The sequence below is a fragment of the Astatotilapia calliptera genome, chromosome 14 (assembly GCF_964374335.1).
Source record: "Astatotilapia calliptera chromosome 14, fAstCal68.1, whole genome shotgun sequence".
Taxonomy (NCBI): Eukaryota; Metazoa; Chordata; class Actinopteri; order Cichliformes; family Cichlidae; genus Astatotilapia; species Astatotilapia calliptera.
In genome coordinates, this window is record NC_137435.1 from 31,934,407 (window position 1) to 31,955,581 (window position 21,175).

The 21,175-nt window shown below is 41.1% G+C and overlaps 3 protein-coding genes across 4 annotated transcripts; all 3 read right to left on the reverse strand.

The window, feature by feature from the left end:
• Positions 1 to 565: 565 nt before the first annotated feature.
• On the reverse strand, positions 566 to 6,394 carry tagln (transgelin). 2 transcript variants are annotated; one of them, XM_026191643.2, is made up of 6 exons: positions 6,123 to 6,290; positions 3,130 to 3,173; positions 2,150 to 2,338; positions 1,831 to 2,002; positions 1,464 to 1,566; positions 566 to 1,379 (listed from the first exon to the last, which is right to left on the reverse strand). In XM_026191643.2, exons 2-6 carry the CDS (start codon positions 3,139 to 3,141, stop codon positions 1,241 to 1,243), a joined length of 615 nt encoding a protein of 204 aa, XP_026047428.1. In that variant the 5' UTR covers positions 3,142 to 3,173; positions 6,123 to 6,290; the 3' UTR covers positions 566 to 1,240. The 2 variants fall into 2 exon arrangements, with proteins under 2 accessions (XP_026047428.1, XP_026047429.1); XM_026191644.2 differs by lacking the exon at positions 3,130 to 3,173 and having other exon boundaries at positions 6,123 to 6,394.
• Positions 6,395 to 10,835: 4,441 nt separating this feature from the next.
• cbln18 (cerebellin 18) lies at positions 10,836 to 13,815 on the reverse strand. Its single transcript, XM_026193136.2, has 7 exons — positions 13,702 to 13,815; positions 12,327 to 12,426; positions 12,027 to 12,206; positions 11,782 to 11,940; positions 11,607 to 11,695; positions 11,427 to 11,507; positions 10,836 to 11,332 (listed from the first exon to the last, which is right to left on the reverse strand). Exons 2-7 carry the CDS (start codon positions 12,424 to 12,426, stop codon positions 11,204 to 11,206), a joined length of 738 nt encoding a protein of 245 aa, XP_026048921.2. The 5' UTR covers positions 13,702 to 13,815; the 3' UTR covers positions 10,836 to 11,203.
• A 5,323-nt stretch (positions 13,816 to 19,138) lies between these two features.
• LOC113036956 (complement C1q tumor necrosis factor-related protein 3-like) lies at positions 19,139 to 20,516 on the reverse strand. Its single transcript, XM_026193593.2, has 4 exons — positions 20,432 to 20,516; positions 20,236 to 20,340; positions 20,016 to 20,156; positions 19,139 to 19,931 (listed from the first exon to the last, which is right to left on the reverse strand). Exons 1-4 carry the CDS (start codon positions 20,463 to 20,465, stop codon positions 19,498 to 19,500), a joined length of 714 nt encoding a protein of 237 aa, XP_026049378.2. The 5' UTR covers positions 20,466 to 20,516; the 3' UTR covers positions 19,139 to 19,497.
• Positions 20,517 to 21,175: the final 659 nt, after the last annotated feature.

Genomic DNA, 21,175 nt, shown 5'->3' on the forward strand with positions numbered 1-21,175 from the left:
ATAGTTTTAAAACCAAGTTCACACAAGCACACACCTCCAGTAAGTCACCTGTATAAATTAATCTGGTATGGTAAATGTATGTGTTGAGTGGTTTTACACATTTTTTTTAATCGAATAAGTCATTTGAATTGAGTAACTGACTACATTTCAAGGTAATCTGAAACAATCCTGGGTATGGTTACAGAGGTTTTTAAAGTCTATTATGGTAACAGTTGCAACATTAACTTGCACTGAACACAAACAACAGCATGGATACAAAGTAAAGCAAAAACAAAGAAAAATTAACCAATGGGAATGTCAAATCTCAGAACTGCCAGAAGACGACTGTTTTCCCGTAAAATAAGACTTTCCCATTTTTGAATTCTTTTATGTCGACGCTTACACGCCTACAGATAAAAATGTGATAAGTGTTCCCCGTTGCAATGTATTCTTAATCTGGGTCATATAAACATGCATGCATGCATGTTGGTGCGTGGGTTGTTTGAAATATTAGTAGGAGAGATCCCACCCCATTTTCCAACAAGGGAACCCTTAAAGAGCTGGAAACACAAAGTCAATTCGGAGATGTATTTCAAAGTCATTATTTAATAAGTCAATGTACAAAAATATGAGCGCTGATACAGCAGGCGCAGCGATGTGGGACGTGTACTTGACACGGTAGCAGTAAAAATGAGGAGCATTGGTGCAACATGGTTGTGCTTGTAAATTTGAGAAGAACGCTTTACGGCATGTAAACGAATTCGTATTTCTGTCAGAACCCATCAAAATTCAGGGAGGCAGATGCAACACGAGTTCCTTATCGAAGGAAAGACCGAATCAACTTTTGGTATGTGAAAGGTTTTTGTTTGGTTTAACAAGACACTTTTTGGTCATTTTTCATGGCTACAATTGCAGCTTAAGACTACAAACATTCAGTTGTTACTGGTCCGAAGACAAAGCATAGTTGAACCCTGCATTGATCACCAGTGCGAGCATGTAAATAAGGGCTCTGTGACAGTTATTAAGTTTAAGGAGGACCAAAGGGTGTAAGAGATCGTAAAAAGCACCAGAGGTTTTGGTTAAAAGAGGGGCTAAAGAGGTTTGGGGTACTGATGCAAGTGCTGCTCGCTGCAGACAACAGGTTTAGCTCCATCTCTCTGAAGTTGGAGTTAGGATGGTGGCATGGCTGGACCTGGAGATGGAGTTGGACCAAGCCAGTGGCTCTGCAGTGAGCGCCCTTTCCACTGGCGGCTCAGTGACTTTACAGGATCTGTCGAGGTCTTCCGTAGCTCATGCCCTCCTGACTGGCTCCCTTATTGGAGCCCATCTGTAAGCCAATCACATTTTTGCCAGCCTTCATCTGCTCATCGCTGAAGTCTCGCTTGTTCTCCTGTGCCTTCCTGCAATGCAACATTGAAAATTGTCACAAAAAGGTGCCGGAGTCATTGTGTTAACAGGGCTCCGTTTAATTTTAGAGGACTCACTTGAAGAACCAGTTGGGGTCTCCCTTGTATGTGCCTTCATCCTTGGTAACGGCCAAGCTTCCCAAAGCTGACAGGGTCCTCTGCACCGCTGCCAAGTCCTTACCTGTCCCAACACACCATATTAACAACAGCACCAGTCAAAATATCAAATATCAATCTCTGAAAACTAAAACCAATATGTGGAAACAACTAAAACCTGCTGTTCCTCTAATGACCACCTCCTCTAATGGCAACACTCTGAAAATAACACGTGGTGACCACATTCATTAACAAAAAAAAAAAAAAAACATCTATGGTTGCACCATACAATCCAAGTGCCTAAACCCTCCACTATTAAACAATCCTGAGAGCATGAAACCTGTCTGACCTTCCCAAAGGTCCACAGTCTGGAACATGTCGGTCTTCGTGACGCCGTATTTCTCGGCAGCGTTGAGAAACTGGGAGATCTGTTCCATCTGCTTGAAGGCCATGGGCGAGCTCTGAATCTTCTTCACAGGCTTCTCGCCGGCAAACAGACTGTTAATGAGCTCGCTCAAGACCTGGAGAGAAAAAAAATGAAACCAAAAAGGAGAGTAGAAAAGGGAGGGCAGTTAAAGGGAAGAAGAAAGGAAGGAGAAGCACAAATAAAAGATTTTTATCTTAAAGCAATTTCTATTAGAAAACATCCGGGCAGCTTGTGCACTCACACATCCGTCCTTGAGCCAAGCCTGGAAGCCCTGTTTGCCGGGCTCTGGCTTCCCCACACCAGATCCACACTGACGGCTGATCCACTCCACCAGGATCTGCTCCAGCTCTGGGTCGTACTTGCTGTCGATCTTGTCCTGGACCTGCCGACTCAGGCCGTAGGATGGACCTTTGTTAGCCATGCCGGCACCCTGGGGCAGGCGAGAGAAGTGAAGTGAAGGATGGAAATGAACGAGAAATACATGCCTTCAAAGAAAAAGGGCTAAAAGTTATGATCCCTTGATGTCATGTAATGATGGGGATTTCAGTCTCTCTGATCTTAGTCTTACCTGTGATCTCTTTTTATCAAATATTGTCACTTCTATCTTTGTCTTGCATATACGTTTATACCTATTCCATTCATAGTTGCTTTTAGCAGCTCACATGTTTGCACTGCAGTATCATTTAGGTTGAGTCTAAAGCATATGCAGAAACATGCATAGTTGTGCAAAGAATTTAAATAAAGCCACATTTACTCGGGAACACGCATACACCTCCTCCTGACTATATGCTGTAATCATGATACACCAGTACAAACATTAACACCATGCATGTCAGAAGCGTGTATAGAAGCGTAAATGCTCAGCATTCAGTACAATTATAAACCTTCCCAGGAGCACCAGCAGTAACAGTGCTGCGTCTCCCAGTGCAAACCATTCAGCCCCGTCAGGATGGACGGTGTGCAGAGGGAGCTCGCTATCAGCCAGCTGATTTTTGCATATGTTCCTCTGTAATGCCAGCACACACACACTCTTTCTTCCTCCCTCTCTCTTTTTTTTTGGGTTTTGCTTTGCACCAACGCACAAACACACATACAGCCAGCACTTGTTTTTTTTTTGTTTTTTCTCTCCATTTTATGCTTCTGTATTGCCTTTGGGCCAACAGCCAATGAGTGCAAATGAGTGCAAAAACTCATATCAAAGTGCTGTCTGCACCATCCAACCTTTGTTGCCATCTTGATGTCAGGTCACGTCAACTTCCCTGTTCCTGGAGAGGTTTAAAGTCGAAACATTGAAAAGGTTAAACTTCTCCTCTGGCTGGAGTAGCGACTCGTTCTGGCACAGGGTGAGGAATGCTGTTGTTCTGTTTTTACACAATGCACAAGTTTTTCTGATTGGATTCTTTCCACTGTAGCAGAGGCCTGTAGGGGTCACTGACAGAAGATAAAGTTGGGACTTTTTTTCTTAAAACGTTCCTTTCTTTCACATTCCTCTTATTTTCATTTGCTCATTTATTCTTTCTCACTCAATGATTTGTGAGGCATGGAAACCTGTGATGGAAACAACGTGCAAACACAATACTGGCACATTCCCACTTTGGAATATTCAACCTACTTTTAGCTCCATGTTTTTGTTTTTTCAGTTTTAATTTCACCCGTCTCCTACTCGTTGCTGGATATGCAGCTGATGAGTGAGCCAGTGTAGCTGTGTTTATGTAAATTGCAGATTATAGGCTGTACTTTATGGATTTTTACATTACATTTCAATGTAATTACTTATTTAGTTTAGTTTGGTAAAGGGATAAAAGACATGTGGATTTTTTTGGTGTCGTGGATATGATAAATAAAACCATTGTACCATTGTACGAGTACATATCCCCCATGTCTGCGTATTAGAGGCTGAATGCCAAAGAAGTGAATGGCTCCCAGCCCAGAACGTCCAGAGCTCGTTACCTCCAGCCCAGTTTCATATTCTCTGCATACTCTGTGGTGCTTTTCCAGACCACAGGAAACCAAACACACATGCTGGGGAGCACGCTCACTTACTTACAACCACAAGTTCAGATATTATATCTCTTCCTCACACACACACACTCATACCTCTCATTATTCCGCCTGACATTTGCCATTATATAATTATTATTTCAAAGCAATGTGTCTCTGGTATAATTTCAATCTGTCCTTTTTTTTCTCTTTTTAAACACTGGCCCTCCTGAAACACTCTGTGGGCTTTGACCACGAATCCTTTACGCTACACTTTTTTTAAATAGGAAAAGTAATAGACGGCATCTTTACCACACTGTGCACTCAGTGCCTTCTCCCACCACGAAGAGGAGAAAGTGTGCACTGCATAACAACCAAACAAAGCTTATATAATCTTTTTTTTTGGAGGTTAAGTAAATCCATTAAGGCCTAGTCTCTATTTCTGGTATTTATGTGCGTCCAGGGGCCTGATGTTGTGTTTGGGACCCGGCCCAGGTCCAATAAATATCTGCTAAACAAGCTTCTGTGCTGTCTGGCTGCTTCTGCTTAATTCTGCTGCATGGGGAGCTTTTCATTTATAGCGACTTCTAATGCTTTGTACTGTAGAAAGAAAAGGATGGAGATTTTTGTGTAAGAGCAATATGGCAGTATGAACATTTAAAAAAAATAAAAAATAAAAATCACCAAAGATGGCCAAAACCACAGATTTGAAGTAAAGGCGAGCCTCAAATACCTCTTCTCAAAACTCCCAAAGAGCTCTATCCCACAGTCATGACTTCATCACCTCAGTCCATTCATCTCTCCCTCTCCTGTGTTTTCCCCCGTCTGTTTCTCTATCACCATGGCAAATGTGCCTAATGCCAGAACAGGAAACCAGTTTGAGGGCTGTGGCAACTGCGGCAGCCCGAGGGGACGTGGCATCGGACAGCCTCGCCTCCTCTACAGTTAACCAGCTAACCGCCATCTAATGATTTGTATGAATAAGCTGTGGGGTGCTTGTGGAAGCGGCGCACGCTCTATCCTTTTGTTTCTCAGCTTTTTAGAGAGTCAGGATTTGGCGTAAATCTGCTGAACTTTGTCAGCTGAGTCATCTGGCTGAAGGATGCCATCCCAGCTTGGTGATGTGCTGGTTTTATTTTATTTTTCCAGTTTATTCCAGGGGCACAGAAAAGTTTACTCCGACCTGCCACTTTCTGAAAGCCCTTTGCAGTTCTGATCACTCTGACAAACTTTACAACAGTTGTACATGTGAGCTGATGTACTTCTAGTGACTGTGTCATGTGAGCACTGCTGTCCGGCTCACAGCAACTATGCACTCTTACAAAGACGTGATCAGTCCCTGGCTTCTATAAACCTCTGCTGTGTTTATGTACTGCTCCTGGATTGGCAGCGCAGATAGTGTTATCTCCTCCTGTTGCTGCTGTTCAGAAACTCAGCTACCCACTAATACTCCTTCCCCTCCTCCTTCCCACTGCTACTGCTGGCTGGCTTTACTGGAATCACTGGGTGTGCTGCCATCTTTGATGATTTGCTCATTATCTTCTCTCCAAACGCTGCTCCACATCAGGCAGCAGCTTCATAATGTATTCATAAAGACAGATGGAAACTTTGGACAGCTCTGTATCCTCATTATATAAGTGGCTGTAACTGTCTGCTCTGTAACTCATTACGCCTCAGAAGCTCATGTATGGCAGTGGATCATTTGCTTGTACAAATAAAACTATGCCGATGTGGAGATATATGAAATGCTGTCTGGCTTTTATGTCCTTTCAGTTTAAGGGAAAATATATATATCAGCCCTCAAATAAGATATGCACCGCATTACAGTTAAACGGTGAGTTTATTTGCACAAAGTTTTAAGGTATGTATATAAAACGGTACAACCAGGCTTCCCGTACAGCAGTTTTTAATCAGAGAATGAAGATTATAAGCAGCTGTACTCAATCACGTGCAGATATTTGCAAACTTTTATTCAGTCAAATGCGCAAAAATCTTTAGTAAACCCGATAGTCTCTGCATACGTCGTAAACCATTGGTGCATATGGATGTTTGAGCTCCCATCTGCTCCTGGATTTTTCATGCAAACAGCCCCTTTGACCTCCGAAGGATGAAATTAGTCATATTCTGTATGTATTCCTTTTGATATGAATTTAACACCCCGCATCTGACCATCATCAACCAGACAACCATCACTTCCAGGAGTTTTACAAGGGAAAAAAGACAAGCATACTCACTGTGTGAAGCAATAGGTGAGTTCTCCGCTGGTGAAGGCGTGAGTGTGGATGCTTGACTGAGTGTTTGTATATGCTTGGCAAGGGACCTCCCTCTCAAAAATGCCGGCTTAAAAGGAGCAGATGAGGCCAGATGACTTCACTCCTCTACTGAGAGAGTGAGAGAGGGCGGAGGAAGGAGGGAGCAACGAAAGCCAAGAATGAGGGCGAGTGAGAGGGAAAAAAAGGAAACTTCATCCTTAAAAGGGCATGGCCTTTCAGCAGCTCCCTCTCCCTCTGCCTGTTGCGTCTCTTCCTCTCACGTCTAGTCAGAACGCCCAGCCTTATTTGGGTACGGCTGTTCCACGCAGAGAGGAGAGAGACGGCAGCATTGGTTTGGTCGGCGAGAATTCCCCAAATAGTTTCGCCGCATTGCTCTTCGTTCAAAGTGGCATCAAGAAAAAAAAAAGTGACAGCAAGATGGCGGAGGGAGAGGCTGGAGGGAAGCGGGGAGGAAGGGTGATGGGATGGAGGTGGAAAGAAAAGAGAGGAAGTGACAATTGGTTGTGGGGGAAATAACTAAAGTATTGTTCTATACTACTGTAGGGACTGAGCAGTGTCAAAAGTGACTATTTCCACATTTGTGTACACTGAGGAGGGAAGGAGGAGAGGAGAGATAAACAGGATGGGAGTAAGAGAAAGTCATCAAACTTTGAGACAGAAAGCTCCATGTAAGTCCAGGGTGCGTGCATGGATCCCACCGCAAACATTCATGACATTTCCATCACCTCCTTTCCAGTACAAGCACATTTCAGCACGATGCTCCTGTGTGCATATGAGAATTCAAACGTATAGTTACAAACTCTCTGTGAAGCTGGACAGATCACAGAGCGAGAAGCTAGTTCAGACCACTCCTACATAAAACAAAGCATCTATTCATACTGACAATGACAAAGTTACACTCTTAAACTACATTTAATAAACTCTGCCAGCTGTCATACATTATGTTTTGTCCACATACCTGATAGAAGTAATGAATCGCTTTGCGTCGCAATCACTTTGTCGTGTCACAAAACATCTGTCTTATGATCATTGGTTTCCATCTTTAGCACTCTAATATTCAAGTTACATGACTTTGATCTTCTCCTTTAATCCTGCTTCCATAAGCTGTAAAAATAAAAGGAGAGCCAGATGTTTCTGTGTGCTTCATCAAGTGTTTTATTGAGTGACTATGAGATATGAGGTATGTTAGTCTTTGATAGATGAAGACGTAAAATGGCAAAATAAAAACGAATCAAACACAGAAAAGAAATGCACAACAACGTCTCATATGTGCTTCTTTGCACGTGTCAACAGTGTAGGAATAAATCTTCCACACATGGCTGTGCGGTTGGTACTGGTGGTTTTTGTGCTTCGTGCTCAGTGTTGCAGAGTAATCACATTACAGTTACTAAGCTAGCAGTCATATTATTAAGGCTTGATAGAAATCTAAAAAATGTGCAGGAAAACAGCTAAAATCGCAAACAGTTTCCAGGCCAGAAACAACTGCTGACAACAGGACAGCTACTGCTAGCATGCATCTGCAAATACAGCATGCTAACACATAGCTAGCAGCTTGTGGTTTTCGCCTTTGCTCACACTCGAGCACAAAAATCTTTCTCTTAAAAAAGAGTGCTATGTAAGTGTAAGCATCACCCTTTGAAAATGTACCAACTCATGTGTATTTTTTTACATATCTAGTAATATGTTTGTATAAATGACTTTTCATTGAGTAATACTCCCTGTACCAAACCCCAGCCCCAGTAGTACTTGGCGCCATCCCAGTAGGTAGTGCCCAGTTCCTTAAAAGGACGACTTGAAGCTGATTCCAAAAGTGAGTCAGTTCCCATACACCCCAAAGTAAGACGCTAAGCTGCAGCAGAAATAAATACTTGTGCTAAATTTTGCATCCTAACCCTTCAGGGTGTGGATTTTTTCTTTATATGTTACCTGTTTAAATAGAGTTTTAAAGTTGTGTGTTATCAGACTTGAGCATGCTTTAAATGATGGGGTCCCGACTTAGCCTCTTGCTGTCTGCAGGGAGTCAACTCAGCGTGACTGGTGTTTGTAGTGATAATCAGAGACAGGCTGATGGGGGGAGGTTTGGGTTGTTTTGCATATTTTGTTTTTCTTTCTAAGAACTATAAGTGAGATCATATATCATTTATACAATTTCCTCCAACCTCCAATCTGCAGTAAGTTGGGATCTTCTCTCACTTTAACGACTAAAAATAAAGTGCTCTGCTACCGCAAAGAGTACAGTTCTGTACATTAGTGAATGAAATACTCAGATGCAATTGAATGCAGACTTTCAGCCTTATTTTAGCAGGTTGAACAAAAAGTTTACATAAAAATGCTAGAGGAAAATGCTTTTTTAACACGATCCCTTCATTTCAAGGGATCTAAAATAATTGGACAAATGAAATAACCGAAGATAAAATGTTCAATACTGTTGTTATGCTTCTTCGAAAACCCTTTGCTGGCAATGACAGCCTAAAGTCTTGAACTCATTGACATCACCAGATGCTGGGTTTCCTCCTTTTTAATGCTTGCCAGGCCTTTACTGCAGAGGCTTTCAGTTGCTGTTTGTTTGTGAGCCTTGCTGATGATGATCTTGATTTCATCTGTCCAGTGAATGTTTCCCAGAACTGTGCTGGCTTTTTTAGATGTCTTTTAGCAAACTCCAATCTAGCCTTTGTATTCTTGAGGCTTATGAGTGTCTTGCACCTTGCAGTGAACCCTCTGTATTTACTTTCAAGCTGTCTTCTCTTTATGGTAGACTTGGTTATCTATATGCCTACCTCCTGGAGAGTGTTGTTCACTTGGTTGCATGTTGTTAAGGGGTTTCTCATCACCAAGGAAATGACTCTGTGATCATCCACCAATCACAAAACTGTAGACTTTGCCACTCCTTTTTTCAGTTTTCACAGCTCAAGGATTAAGGATAGCTTGTTTCACCTGCATCGAGAGCTCCTTTGAACGTATGCTGTCGGTTCACAGCAAAATCTTCCAAATGCAAGCACCACACCTCAAATCAACTCCAGGCCTTTTATCTACCTAATTGAAAGCTTTAACTTGCCTTTGTTGGCATCTTTAAAATATCTTTTTAAAAATCTGTCAGTTTCATTAAGTTTGTTGTTATCGGCATTTTTGTTGTGGTCCCCGTCGTTTTACTTTGATAAACTTTGTGTATTCACTCACAGTGAAAACCTTCCACAGTAAAGACAGATTCAGGGGAGCATTTTAATCCAGTATCACATAGCTTGTACTGTTGTGGTGCGAGAAATTCCAGTATTTTATTTGAGTGTCTCTAATTAGCACTTTTCTAAACAAGCTAGCTAGCATTAGTGATCCATCCTCTTGTGTTAGTGTGTTCATCGCAAGGTCTAAAAACCAGTAACAACACCCACTTCAGAGTCTGCAAACAATTTAGATAAAATGTGTGTCATTAGGAGCAGCTGCTTGTTCAGTCTGGCTTAAATATTCACCATTATCAGGAATTTAATATGCCATGAGTGAGCCTGTTATCTCTGTTTCTGTGGTCAGAAATGAACTTTGACCTTAGTTTGATAATAGAATGAAACTGTTCTCATTCCCAACGCATAACATACCGATGATTTGTCACGTCCCGAGGCATCACATAGGAACGTGAAAGGTAACCTTCTGCATCCATATGGATTGTGGATGGAGTCCAATAGAATGATGCTCCTGGCAGTAACACACGTTCCAGCCTTGGATTCCAGCCTTGACCCTAACCATAACCTTATCCCTAACCTCAATCGTATTAGATTGTGTTTTCCAAAGTGATTCATGATGAGAAAGTAAAATAAATGTACATGTGTAGATTCATTCCAAATAGTTCTCATGTTTCTGAACGAGTAACATACCAACGATTTGTCACATAGTGTCAGTATGTTATGCTTTGGGATGAGAATGTGTTGATAGAATAACGGATCTGGATCCTGATGCAAACAGGCAACACTTAACATGTTGTGTGTCTTGCATTGAGTACAAACTGAAGAAAACAAGAGGCTAGCTGTTCGTGTTTTACCAGTCTTTGTGCTAAGTTAAACTCCTCTGAGAAGTAGCTACATATTAAACAATTAATCATATATTCACAAGTTTACAGCTTTTCACAGCAATAAAAACCTCTCTCATGGTTATTGGTATTATTAGATGAACAATTAAGTAACATAAAAGTTCCAGTTGTAAGCCTTTGATTTACTACAGCAGCATTTCTTTCATGTGTAGGATAAGAAATGCTCTTTTTGCACCTTTTTTCTCATATTCAGATATCTCTTGAACTAAATGTATAGTTTGGAGGACTTCCCTTTTCTAAGCTCAAACTGGGCTGTATGTGGTCCATGATGTAAAATGAGTTTGACATCCCAGCTTTAAAGTAACAACATGGACCCACCAGCCTGTGCTTCTGGCTTCTACACAGAAGCTTCCTATTGGAATGACTGGTATGTCCAATTTCTCACAGCATGTGCGTGCATGTGTGTGTAATCTGCTCCTACATCATGTGTTTGTTTAACTGAAGGTGGGTCGTGGCCAGATGCCATCAGCAGTAGCAGCAGCATTGTTATGATCCACTGTCATCCTTCCTAATTTTTTAGAAAAACCTCTCACTGCTTTTTCCATTCATGGATGTTGCCTATGTGAGTGTGTACGAGTTCTGAAATTAAACACACGCCATCACTGTCAACTAAGCTTTTATTATGTCATAACCCAAAAATTTCACACTTTATCTTTATACAGACAGACTTTGTATCATTTATTGACACAGATTTAGATCTTAATCATGGAAATAACTTTGAAGAAGTGATTTTCTTGTTTTTCTTCTAACTATGCACAAACTGTGTTTCTTGGCATATTATGTGATAGCAACAAACATCTTTGTAGTTTTTTGTTTAAATCTAATGCAGGGGCTCTTAAACAATGGGACCTGCCCCACAATAAATCACAAACCTATATCTGGTGGGTGAACACTAGTATTTTGATTTCAATCCATTTAAGGTCCTGGAATGAGAAAGATGAAGTGACCTGGCTCTCCAGGTGGTGTATTAGGCAGCAATGTAGGGGTACAGGATGTAACCAGTGAAGACATTGTACTGAAGATTTGTACAGAGTTTCCTCCCAGACGTCAGGTCAAGGTAGACCTGATCGCCCCTCTGCATTTCCAGTGCAACGACCTGAAAAACAGATGGTAAATTGTGTTTCTCACTGTTTCTCTCAAAAATGACACAGTCTCACATTTAGTAACTGTATTTGTAGCAACCAATTTACCTGCGTGGCGCTGTCCTCCGTATCCTCTCGATTATTCTCCCACACACTGGCTCCGCGCTTCCCATTCTTCATAAGCTGGACCTGCACAGAAAAGTAAGGTACAACTCATTTTGTTGTTGCTATACAGCGAGACCAGTCAAATGTTATCTGATATCAGAAATTTCAATCTGCTTTGTTTACTTTATGGTAGAGGCGCCCATTCTCTCCCACAGATGAGTAGGTTGTGAAAGAAAAGACGTAAACACCAGGAAAGGGGGCAGTGAAGATACCTGAAGAGACAGAGAGTGCAGAGTTAGTGAGTTAAACTCATAGGAGTCATAGGAGTTTAAGCCTTCTTTTTCTGTGTGTGTCTTACCCAAGGACGGGTTATATCCATTGCCACTGTTGAGAAGGACAGAGTTGAAGGGAACTGGAATATTAATATTGAATGGACCAAAGCAACGTTCTGTTGATCCAGGAACCATAAGGGCAATATTTGGGTCCATTGTGGCCTTGAAGGCAACCTTGATTTTATCTGACAGCGAGAAGGGAGAATTAATACTGAACAACAGAGGTCAATGGCCTCAAAACACTTTGAATTTAATAAACAAGGGTGTTCACCTGTGAGTGACTGTACTCTGCCTTTCAGTGTGCTGATGTCATGCCACAAAAAGGTCATCCTTTCTAAGATATCCTCTTCTAATTGGAGCATGTCCCTTGCTGCACAGCAGCAGCCGCGCTGTTGATTGAAAGTGCAATTGCAGTCCGATGTTTCACAAGTCAGAGCTCCCTTCCAGTTAACTGGAAAAAACAGAGGAACACCAAGAAGGGCAAACAGATATGGCTTCAGCCGTCAAACTAAAGTTACTAAACTTAATGTTATATAAGAGTTTGTCAACAAAATAAGGCCGGATAACATACGTGCTGCCTGTTTCAGCATTAAGATGGTGTCGGACTGGGCCTGCACTGGATTACAGAGAAACAGTGACCCCAACAGGAACAAAACTGGTAATACAACCATCTGAAAAAAACAAAAAGCAGAATCCAGTATTTTATCAGACTAGAGAGGCCAAGTACTCCTTTCTTATAGATAGTAAGCTAAACACTGCTGAGCTAATGCAAGCATTTTCAGGCCTATCAGCACTAATTCTCACACCTTTAACTGAGTAACTGAACTTTTTAACATAACTGCTGGAATTACCTAAAACTAGCTACCTACCTTACCATACAACAACTTAAGTATTGTGTGTAAAGTGAAGAAGCTCATGTTTACTCAGAAAATTCTACTTAGATTTTGCCAACCTTTAGCAGTGTATTTTTGATCTTCATTCTGAGGTGTGTTGTAAGGAGGAGTTAAATGCTTGAAGCCATTCCCACCAAACAACAATGGTAAGGACGAATGTGCTGCGTTACTTAAAAATGCTGGTTTCATCTCTTGCTAATTGAGTGTGTACAACATGGCTATTACTTTTCAGCCACATTTAGTGTGGTTTAGGCTTAGTTTTGACCTGCTCTGAGCTATGTTATCTGCCTAGCCAATTAAGCTAGCTGCTAGCAAGTAAAAATACCAAAACTTATGCTTTCCTCAGAAAAATCCCAATAAGCTAGTATATACCCAGCTTAAACTCTAAGAACATGATGTTTATGTCGGCTAGATGTCTACTTGGATTTTTAGCCCTCTGTGTATGGATTCTTATTTCTTAAGAATTTTTTTGTCATCTAGGCTAAGTCCAAGTTTCACATTAATATTTCAAAATTTTGACTTACACAGGCGTTACTCAAAATTTTTAGATGTTTCATAAATTTTAATTTCAAGATTGTCTCAAAAAAGTTCCACTTAACTCTGGCTGGCAAATTTTTTCAGTATTAGCTTTAAAATATGACTGACTTTGTAACTCATACCGACTTTTTGGACTGCTTTTTTAACCTAAATTAAAATGGGTAAAACTGAAATGTAGCAGAAAGCAGCGATAATGAATTTGACCTTGATAATATACATCAATCTGGTACCCGTGATACTCATTATCAAGGCCATAAGTCAGTAGTTGAAAGCTAGAGTGTTAAGTATTTTGGTTATCTTACTGTAATCATCATAACATGTATATTAGTTAATGTCTGCATATAAACAATTTCCTTTTTCAGTCCCACATACAGCAGTATTTTTTTTTAAATTTTATATGTTTCAAATAAAGGTTAATTATATATCATCCCCCTGCGAAAGCAATGTAACGTTCTTCATTTGTATTTGTTTCACATTTTTATAATGTATATGTAAGGACTTAATCATAAAACTTACTGTTTTTCTGGTCCTCTTCTTGTTCTGAAAGACTGGGCCTGTGTCAGGTTCTTGTGAATTTAAGAAAGTTAATGGCGGAGGATGAATTCAGCTTCTTATTGTTACACTTTGGGTGATCCAGCCCATGAGGGTGCGAATGACAGTAGCTCCACCTTTTCACATGAACACACACACAAACACACAAGTAGACATTGGACAGCTAAGCACTAGCTATCCAATCCCTGCCACGGTGACAGCCTCAATTGCCTCTGTAATACAGTCCTGTAGATCATTTTCCTCTAGTTTAAAAGAACAAAAAGTGTTCTCACAGCACCTTTTAGCACTTATTGTGTGGACAGTAATACTCGTTTTTAGGACAGCAGTATCTGGTTGCCATTGTTCAAATGATGCCAGCTGCTCAAAAATGTAGATAGTTGTCAGGTCCCCGAGAATATAATAACACTGAGATAAGAAGACAAATGGAGCTGAGTTTTATCTGATTTAACAAAAACAATATACAGTATTGCTTTCCCACGATTGCTTTCTCTTTAAGTATTGTTGGAAACTCAGATAGTGGTAGTAGCCCAGTTTATCATCGATATGAGATAAAATAAAAATAAAAAAAGTGGGAAACACTTTAACCTGGTTCAGAGAATTGGCCTAATAAAGTCTTTTGTTGTGCAAGAATATGTTAGCTGACTGCACAATCGTCATAAGATATTGCATTCTGTTGAGGCCTATAATATGTGCCTAGATATGTCTATGTGTAGATAAGAAATCACGATTGCCATTATTTGGGAGTAGATTGATAACATAGACACTTCATTTGTTATCTCACTTAGAAACTTTGATCGTTTGAGTATGAAATTTTGCTTTACAGAGGTTAAACTCTGCTCTCCATGTGGTAGAATGGTGAAGTTGTTTCAAGTGAAATACTTGGAAAATAAATGAATGAACTGCACCAAAAACATTTGGTGCAGAAAATCATATTTTTTAACCAACCACCATTATTTATAGAAATATACAAACATAAGTGGTAGTACAGTGTATATAAGGCAAATCTGAGTTTTTACAAAGTATTGAGCTTGAAAATGAATATTTGGTTTGACCACCTACTCAATCGTTCTTATAATTTCTATAAGCAGTCTTCAGGAAAAGTTCTCCAGACGTCTTGAAGGAAAATTCAAACCTTTAGATCTTGGCTTCTTTTCATTCGGTTCTCTGTCAAGATGATCCCACATTGCTTCAATAATGCTGAGTTCCAGGCCCTGGAGAGATCAATCCACTCTTTGTCTGTTATCCAAGTATTCTTTTACTGCATTGCCAATGTGAGTAGGGTTATTGTGGTGCTGAAGAATTAAGCTGTTGCCAATTAGTTGCTTTCCAGATGGTATTGCATTGTTTAAAAATCTGACTGTACTCTTCTGTACTCATAATTACTTCAATTTTGACAGCATTTCCAGCGCCACTGGCTGATGCAGCCACAAACCATGACAGTGCCTCCACCATGTTTTAGAGAGGCTGTAGGCACACTAGTTTACCTCTTTACTCAGCTCCTTCTTGACAACCAACCTTTTACTGCACAGTCCAATATAAAGCCTTTGTAGACTAATAGATCCTTTGAATAGTAGTAAGATGCAGAGCATGCATGACCAGCTGAGGCCGATGTTGTATTTCCAATTAAAAAAAAGATCCTCTAGGCTATAAATAGACCTTGAACTAAGCATTTTCACCACCACCATCTTAGTGTTCGAAACTTGACATGATGAATAAGCAGTGGATCTGACTGCACTGAGGATATATCCCGGCTACTCTAATTGAAAACAATTTATTAAAATAAATAATAGTTTTGATTCACTAGGACTTGAAACTAGCGACTGTGTCTATAAAATCATTTACAGAGAGTTTATTGAAAAAGGGTTCTAGGAGGCATTTTCTTAGACTTCTGTACACCCAAACTTCTATGTAACCAGCTGGCCACTAGTGACTACCTGACAAGATTTTGTATGGTAAATGGCCCAATTGTTAACCCATTGTTAGCTATAAAAATGAATTGCCCCATCATATGGGGAAGCAAATAGATAAATCTGTGTGTGCGCTTAATACAACATCATCCTTAGCATGGAGTTAACAAATAACGTGATTGTACCAAAGTGTATATATTGAAATCATAGTTGGATATTTTTTTACGCATAAAAGTTAAGCATTTAAAATTAAAATATTGGCCCCATTAAAAAGGGTTTGCTGTACAGCAGATCCTCATTCACCTCTACTGTTTGTTATTAACCTGAAACCAGGTGTTTTGTTCAAAAAGACGTGGCCCTATTTGATAACAGGGTTTTTCATGTGTTGACAACCACATTTAAAAATGTCCGTACTCCTGGAAAAATGTATTATACACTCAACAAAAATATAAACGCAACACTTTTGTTACTGCTCCCATTCCCCATGGGATGGACGTAGAGACCTAAAATTCATTCCAGATACACAATATAACCATCCCTCCCAAACAGTGGTCACAAATCAGTCCAAATGTGTGGTAGTGGGCACATCTGCTATATTGAGATAATCCATCCCACCTCACAGGTGTGCCACATCAGGATGCTGATCTGACATTATGAGTAGTGCACAGGTGTACCTCAGACTGCCCACAACAAAAGGCCACCCTGGAATGTGCAGTTTTTTGCGCTATTGGGGGTCTGGGGACCCAGAACCGGTCAGTATCTGGTGTGACCACCATTTGCCTCATGCAGTGCAACACATCGTTGCATGGAGTCTATCAGATTGTCAATTGTGGCCTGTGGAATGTTGGTCCACTCCACTTCAATGGCTGTGCGAGGTTGTTGGATATTCGTGGGAACTGGTACACGCTGTCGTATACGCCGGTCAAGCACATCCCGAACATGCTCAATGGGTGACATGTCCAGTGAGCATGCTGGCCATGCAAGAACTGGGACATTCTCAGCTGCCATCTGCCCTGAACAATGTGAACCATGATTCATCCGTGAAGCGCACACCTCTCCAACGTGCCAGACGCCATCGAATGTGAGCATTTGCCCACACAAGTCTGTTACGGCGACGAGCTGGAGTCAGGTCAAGACCCCAATGAGGACGACGGGCATGCAGTTGAGCGTCCCTGAGACGGTTTCTGACAGTTTGTGCAGAAATTGTTTGGTTGTGCAAACCAATTGTTCCAGCAGCTGTCTGGGTGGCTGGTCTCAGACGATCTTGGAGGTGAACCTGCTGGATGTGGAGGTCCTGGGCTGGTGTGGTTACACGAGGTCTGCGGTTGTGAGGCCGGTTGGATGTGCTGCCATATTCTCTGAAACGCCTGTGGAGACGGCTTATGGTTGAGAAATGAACATTCAATGCACGGGCGACAGATCTGGTTGACATTCCTGCTGTCAGCATGCCAATTGCACGCTCCCTCATTGCTTGTGGCATCTGTGGCATTTTGCTGTGAGACAAAACTGCACATTCCAGGGTGGCCTTTTGTTGTGGGCAGTCTGAGGTACACCTGTGCACTACTCATGATGTCAGATCAGCATCCTGATGTGGCACACCTGTGAGGTGGGACGGATTATCTCAATATAGCAGATGTGCCCACTACCACACATTTGGACTGATTTGTGACCACTGTTTGGGAGGGATGGTTATATTGTGTATCTGGAATGAATTTTAGGTCTCTACGTCCATCCCATGGGGAATGGGAGCAGTAACAAAGGTGTTGCGTTTATATTTTTGTTGAGTGTATTTGTCTTTTGTTCATCACTTGTGTGTACGGAGTCTCAAATCAGTTGACCTGGTTCATCGCATGGTTTCATGTTCTTCTTATCTGATCTTCTCAATGCCAGGGTATCTCAGGTGTTTTATGTCTGATTTCCTGTCCTCGAGATAATTCATGTAGCACCTGGGGACAAAACTGGCATGCAGTGTTATAACCTCAGATGTGATTTCAAACCAGAGATTGTTTGATACGGGTGTGAAAATGTGCCCGAGTTCATTTCAGTATGACGAAACCCATCCAGAAAAAGACTGCTTTCTTTTGGAGTAAAACAACTAGTAAAAAGGTCCCACTGCTGTTTGTTTGAAAAGTATAATGAAATACTACTAATTCTTTGAACAGTTTTCATTTCTTTTATTTTTCAGATTTAATAATTCAACTTATTGTGACAGAATGTATAAAAACTGCCCAGCAAATTTAACTTCTTAACATCTAGCTAGAGGCAGTTTTAGACTTAAGACGCATTTTGGCCTAATTTTTAGCAAGTTTTAAAAACTCTTTTGATCACGAGTCACGGCTATTCTACTGATGACTTTTCTACTGATCACGCTATCAAAAACTAATGTGGATATTCAGTCTATTAAATGTCTTTGTGATTCAACTCGGGTATCATCCATCCGTCGTGCTTATCAAGAACCTGGTCGTGGGACCAGCAGCCTAAGCAGAGAAGCCCAAACCTCTCTCTCCCCAGCCACCTCCCTGAGTTCATCCAGGGGAACAAAGAGCCATTTCCAGGCCATTTGACAGATATAATCTATTCAGCATGACTTAGGTTTGCCCCAAGGCCTCTTTCCAGTAGGAAATGCCCAGAGCACTTCACCCAGGAGGCGCTCAAGAAACTGGGAAGTGCTAATTCTCATTCCTGTCGCTTTACACTCTACGCTATGAACCGCTCCGGTGCAACCTATTTCATTTCGACTCAACATGCCCAGCGTCCCTGCTTTTGAAGTTCTGCCTCAGGTCGGTGTTAAAGATCCCACAGACCGGGCCTCTGCCAGATTTTCCAAGTGCACCTTCACTATACGTTTGTATAGTGTCCAGCATCTTTCCCCAACTTACCACCAGTTGATATGGACACCTTTATGGACAAATCACTATTTGCAAAGAAGTCTTATGACAGACCCGCCTTCGGGTCTCACTATTGTTACCGATGTGAGAATTGAAGCCCCCCTTTAAGAATCACCAGATGACTCTAGACCACTTTGGTATACAAACCATGGCCGACTCAGTGACTATAAGGTGCCCAGGTCAGCATGTACTTGTACAATTTAACATGTAAAAACATGGTGAAAGTCCTTCACCCGAACATCGTTCTCTGAACCCCTGAACAGGTGACAGGTATAAGATCAGGTTTAAGGTGGTACCGGATGAAAGATTAGTTGGATGCATCTGACTGATGTTATTGGGTAAATAAAATAAAGTATATTAAAATGGACTGAAATCCACCATATACTAAATGTTAAGACATTCATCTCATTGATACTGTATGTGTCATGTATGTCTGTCACCAGAGTGGTAATATGGTTTAATAAGGCTTCATATTCATGCTCACTGTGTGCAAGATTGTAAATAAAGTTTTTTTTAATTTAATTGATATATGTGTGTTACTAAATATAGTTCAATATAAAGTTGGTCTGTGGAAAACATCAATACCTAAAAAAATAAACAGCATAGTACCATCAGTATTTCAATAGTTTAATTTTCCAAACAATCACACAATTGTTCAGGTAAAACAAACCTTTTGATTACAGTTCATGTAATTTTACAAGGTGCATGGCTGCTGATTGTATATACACATTACAGGCCATTACTGAAACAAGAAAATATATGTTTTTTTCAGAACAAAGATACTCTTATAGTTTCTTGGTTTAAGCTTTCAGATTGTACAAGCTGAATCAAAGCACGATGAATTTAAAACCGGGACTTTCTCAAAAGAATCCCCAAACAATAGACTGATGCAGAAAATTTCACCTAGCAGACTCTAACCTTAAAAGTGGAGCAAAACTTGCAATAAAAACCAACCATCCTCCAACTTATTCAGTAACATAAAGCAGAAAGCCACTGAAGGTGTTGTAGTAGCTTTCATCACAGAGATAGCAGCCACTGCTTAAGGTAACAGTCACCATGTCTCCAACTTTCAGGTGCATGGCCACAACTATGGTGGCGCTATCTTCTTGGTCATTGGTATTAAACTCTTTGGCTCTTGCCATCACTTTATTGTTAACCTGCAGATTGGCACAGGCAGCCAGCATGTTGCCGGGAGACCCTGCGTCACTGAAGATGGTGACTGCGAGACTGTAGACGCCTGAGAAAGGAACGGTGAAGACGCCAGTGTTCATGTTGTAGGCTCCGCCCAAGTTAAGGAAGGCATTTTTGTAGATGACGACCTTGTTCATTTCGCTGAAGGGGCCGTAACACTTAAAATTCTCATCGCTGAATAGAGAGAAAGAGAAGGCAACGCGGCTGGCTGGAAATGCAAAAGGGAGGTGGTGTGTTAGCAGTGCAAAAAAATCTGCTTTTGCTGTTATGTCCTTTATAATTGATCACTTACCTTCAACCACCCTGAGACTTTCTTTTGTCTTTTGGAAGTCCTTCTCCAGCTCAGTCATGCTCTTGTTAAAGTAGGTCTTCAGCCTGTTCACCTCTTGCACCATCAGGCAGCAACCACAGGAGAATTTGTCCGTGCTGCATGCTGAACACAAAGACACATTAACACACTTGCAACAGAGAATATATGAGCACACACTTTTTGTGCAGTCACAGTTCCTCACCACTGCCTGCGTTGGGGTCGGGATCTGGAGCAATCCGGACGGGTCCGTTCCAGGAATATTCGTTTTGAGCAAACGCTGCATTCAGCAGACACAGCAGTACAAGAGCTGTGGAGAAAAATGTGAAAGAGATAAACCAATTAAGAAAGAGAAAGCGCTACTTACTAGATACCTGTTTTGTGTGTAAACGTAGGCTCACCTCTCATGCCGACACTAAATGATGGCAGCTTCATGAATGAATGAAAGGTAAGAGAGACTGATGAAGCTCAACAAGAGTCATGGATATATATTTTTCACAGCGCTCCTCCCTTATTGCCTTCCAACTTTGACAACGCCCCTTGTTGGGTTTTTTCCCTGTCCTTTTTACCTGTGCAACTGATAAAGCTGTATCATCACCACTTGATCTCAGCTTTAAAAATCACACAGAAGCAGGTACACACCCTGACTCTAAGGCTTTGTTGTGGATGCCGGTGAGGTGTCATCTATCATCTGGAAAGAGGTGTCAGTGTGTTCTCATTAGCAGACAAGGTGTAAAGTGCTGGTTGATAGTCTAGTGTACTTTTCTATGCACAGTTCTAACCTGCCTTTACAAAAGCACTGTCATTTTACATGCTTGTGCTTTCAGTGTGATAGATAAGTTGACATATTTTTGGTCCAACAGAAATGTGTTAGAAGGGCTCTATACACATGGCAGGTAGGAATGATTTCCTGTGTCATTCAGTGGTGCTTTTTGGTAATCTCAGTCTCTCACTGAACGTGAGAATATATGTATATAGTAGGAAGACTGGAGCAACGTTCTACACTGCAGGCTTATACTGTGTATATTATACAGTGTGGTGCTGTGATCATTTTTACATTAGGAAATAATCTGTGTAGATTAGAGTGAAATGAAAGGGTGACAAATGAAGCTGCCAGTACTCGTAGTTTCACATGATTTGTTACA

Coding starts and splice junctions, on each gene's coding strand:
- tagln (XM_026191643.2), bottom strand. Junction 1,567..1,830: donor GACTGTGGACCTTTGGGAAG/GTCAGACAGGTT, acceptor GTGTTGGGACAG/GTAAGGACTTGGCAGCGGTG. Junction 1,380..1,463: donor GACCCCAACTGGTTCTTCAA/GTGAGTCCTCTA, acceptor GTTGCATTGCAG/GAAGGCACAGGAGAACAAGC.
- LOC113036956 (XM_026193593.2), bottom strand. CDS start 20,465: ATGAAGCTGCCATCATTTAGTGTCGGCATGAGAG. Junction 20,341..20,431: donor ATTTAGTGTCGGCATGAGAG/GTGAGCCTACGT, acceptor TTTTCTCCACAG/CTCTTGTACTGCTGTGTCTG. Junction 19,932..20,015: donor AAGTCTCAGGGTGGTTGAAG/GTAAGTGATCAA, acceptor TTGCATTTCCAG/CCAGCCGCGTTGCCTTCTCT.
- cbln18 (XM_026193136.2), bottom strand. CDS start 12,426: ATGGTTGTATTACCAGTTTTGTTCCTGTTGGGGTCACTGTTTCTCTGT. Junction 12,207..12,326: donor AATGCTGAAACAGGCAGCAC/GTATGTTATCCG, acceptor TGTTTTTTCCAG/TTAACTGGAAGGGAGCTCTG. Junction 11,941..12,026: donor CAGAGTACAGTCACTCACAG/GTGAACACCCTT, acceptor TCTCGCTGTCAG/ATAAAATCAAGGTTGCCTTC.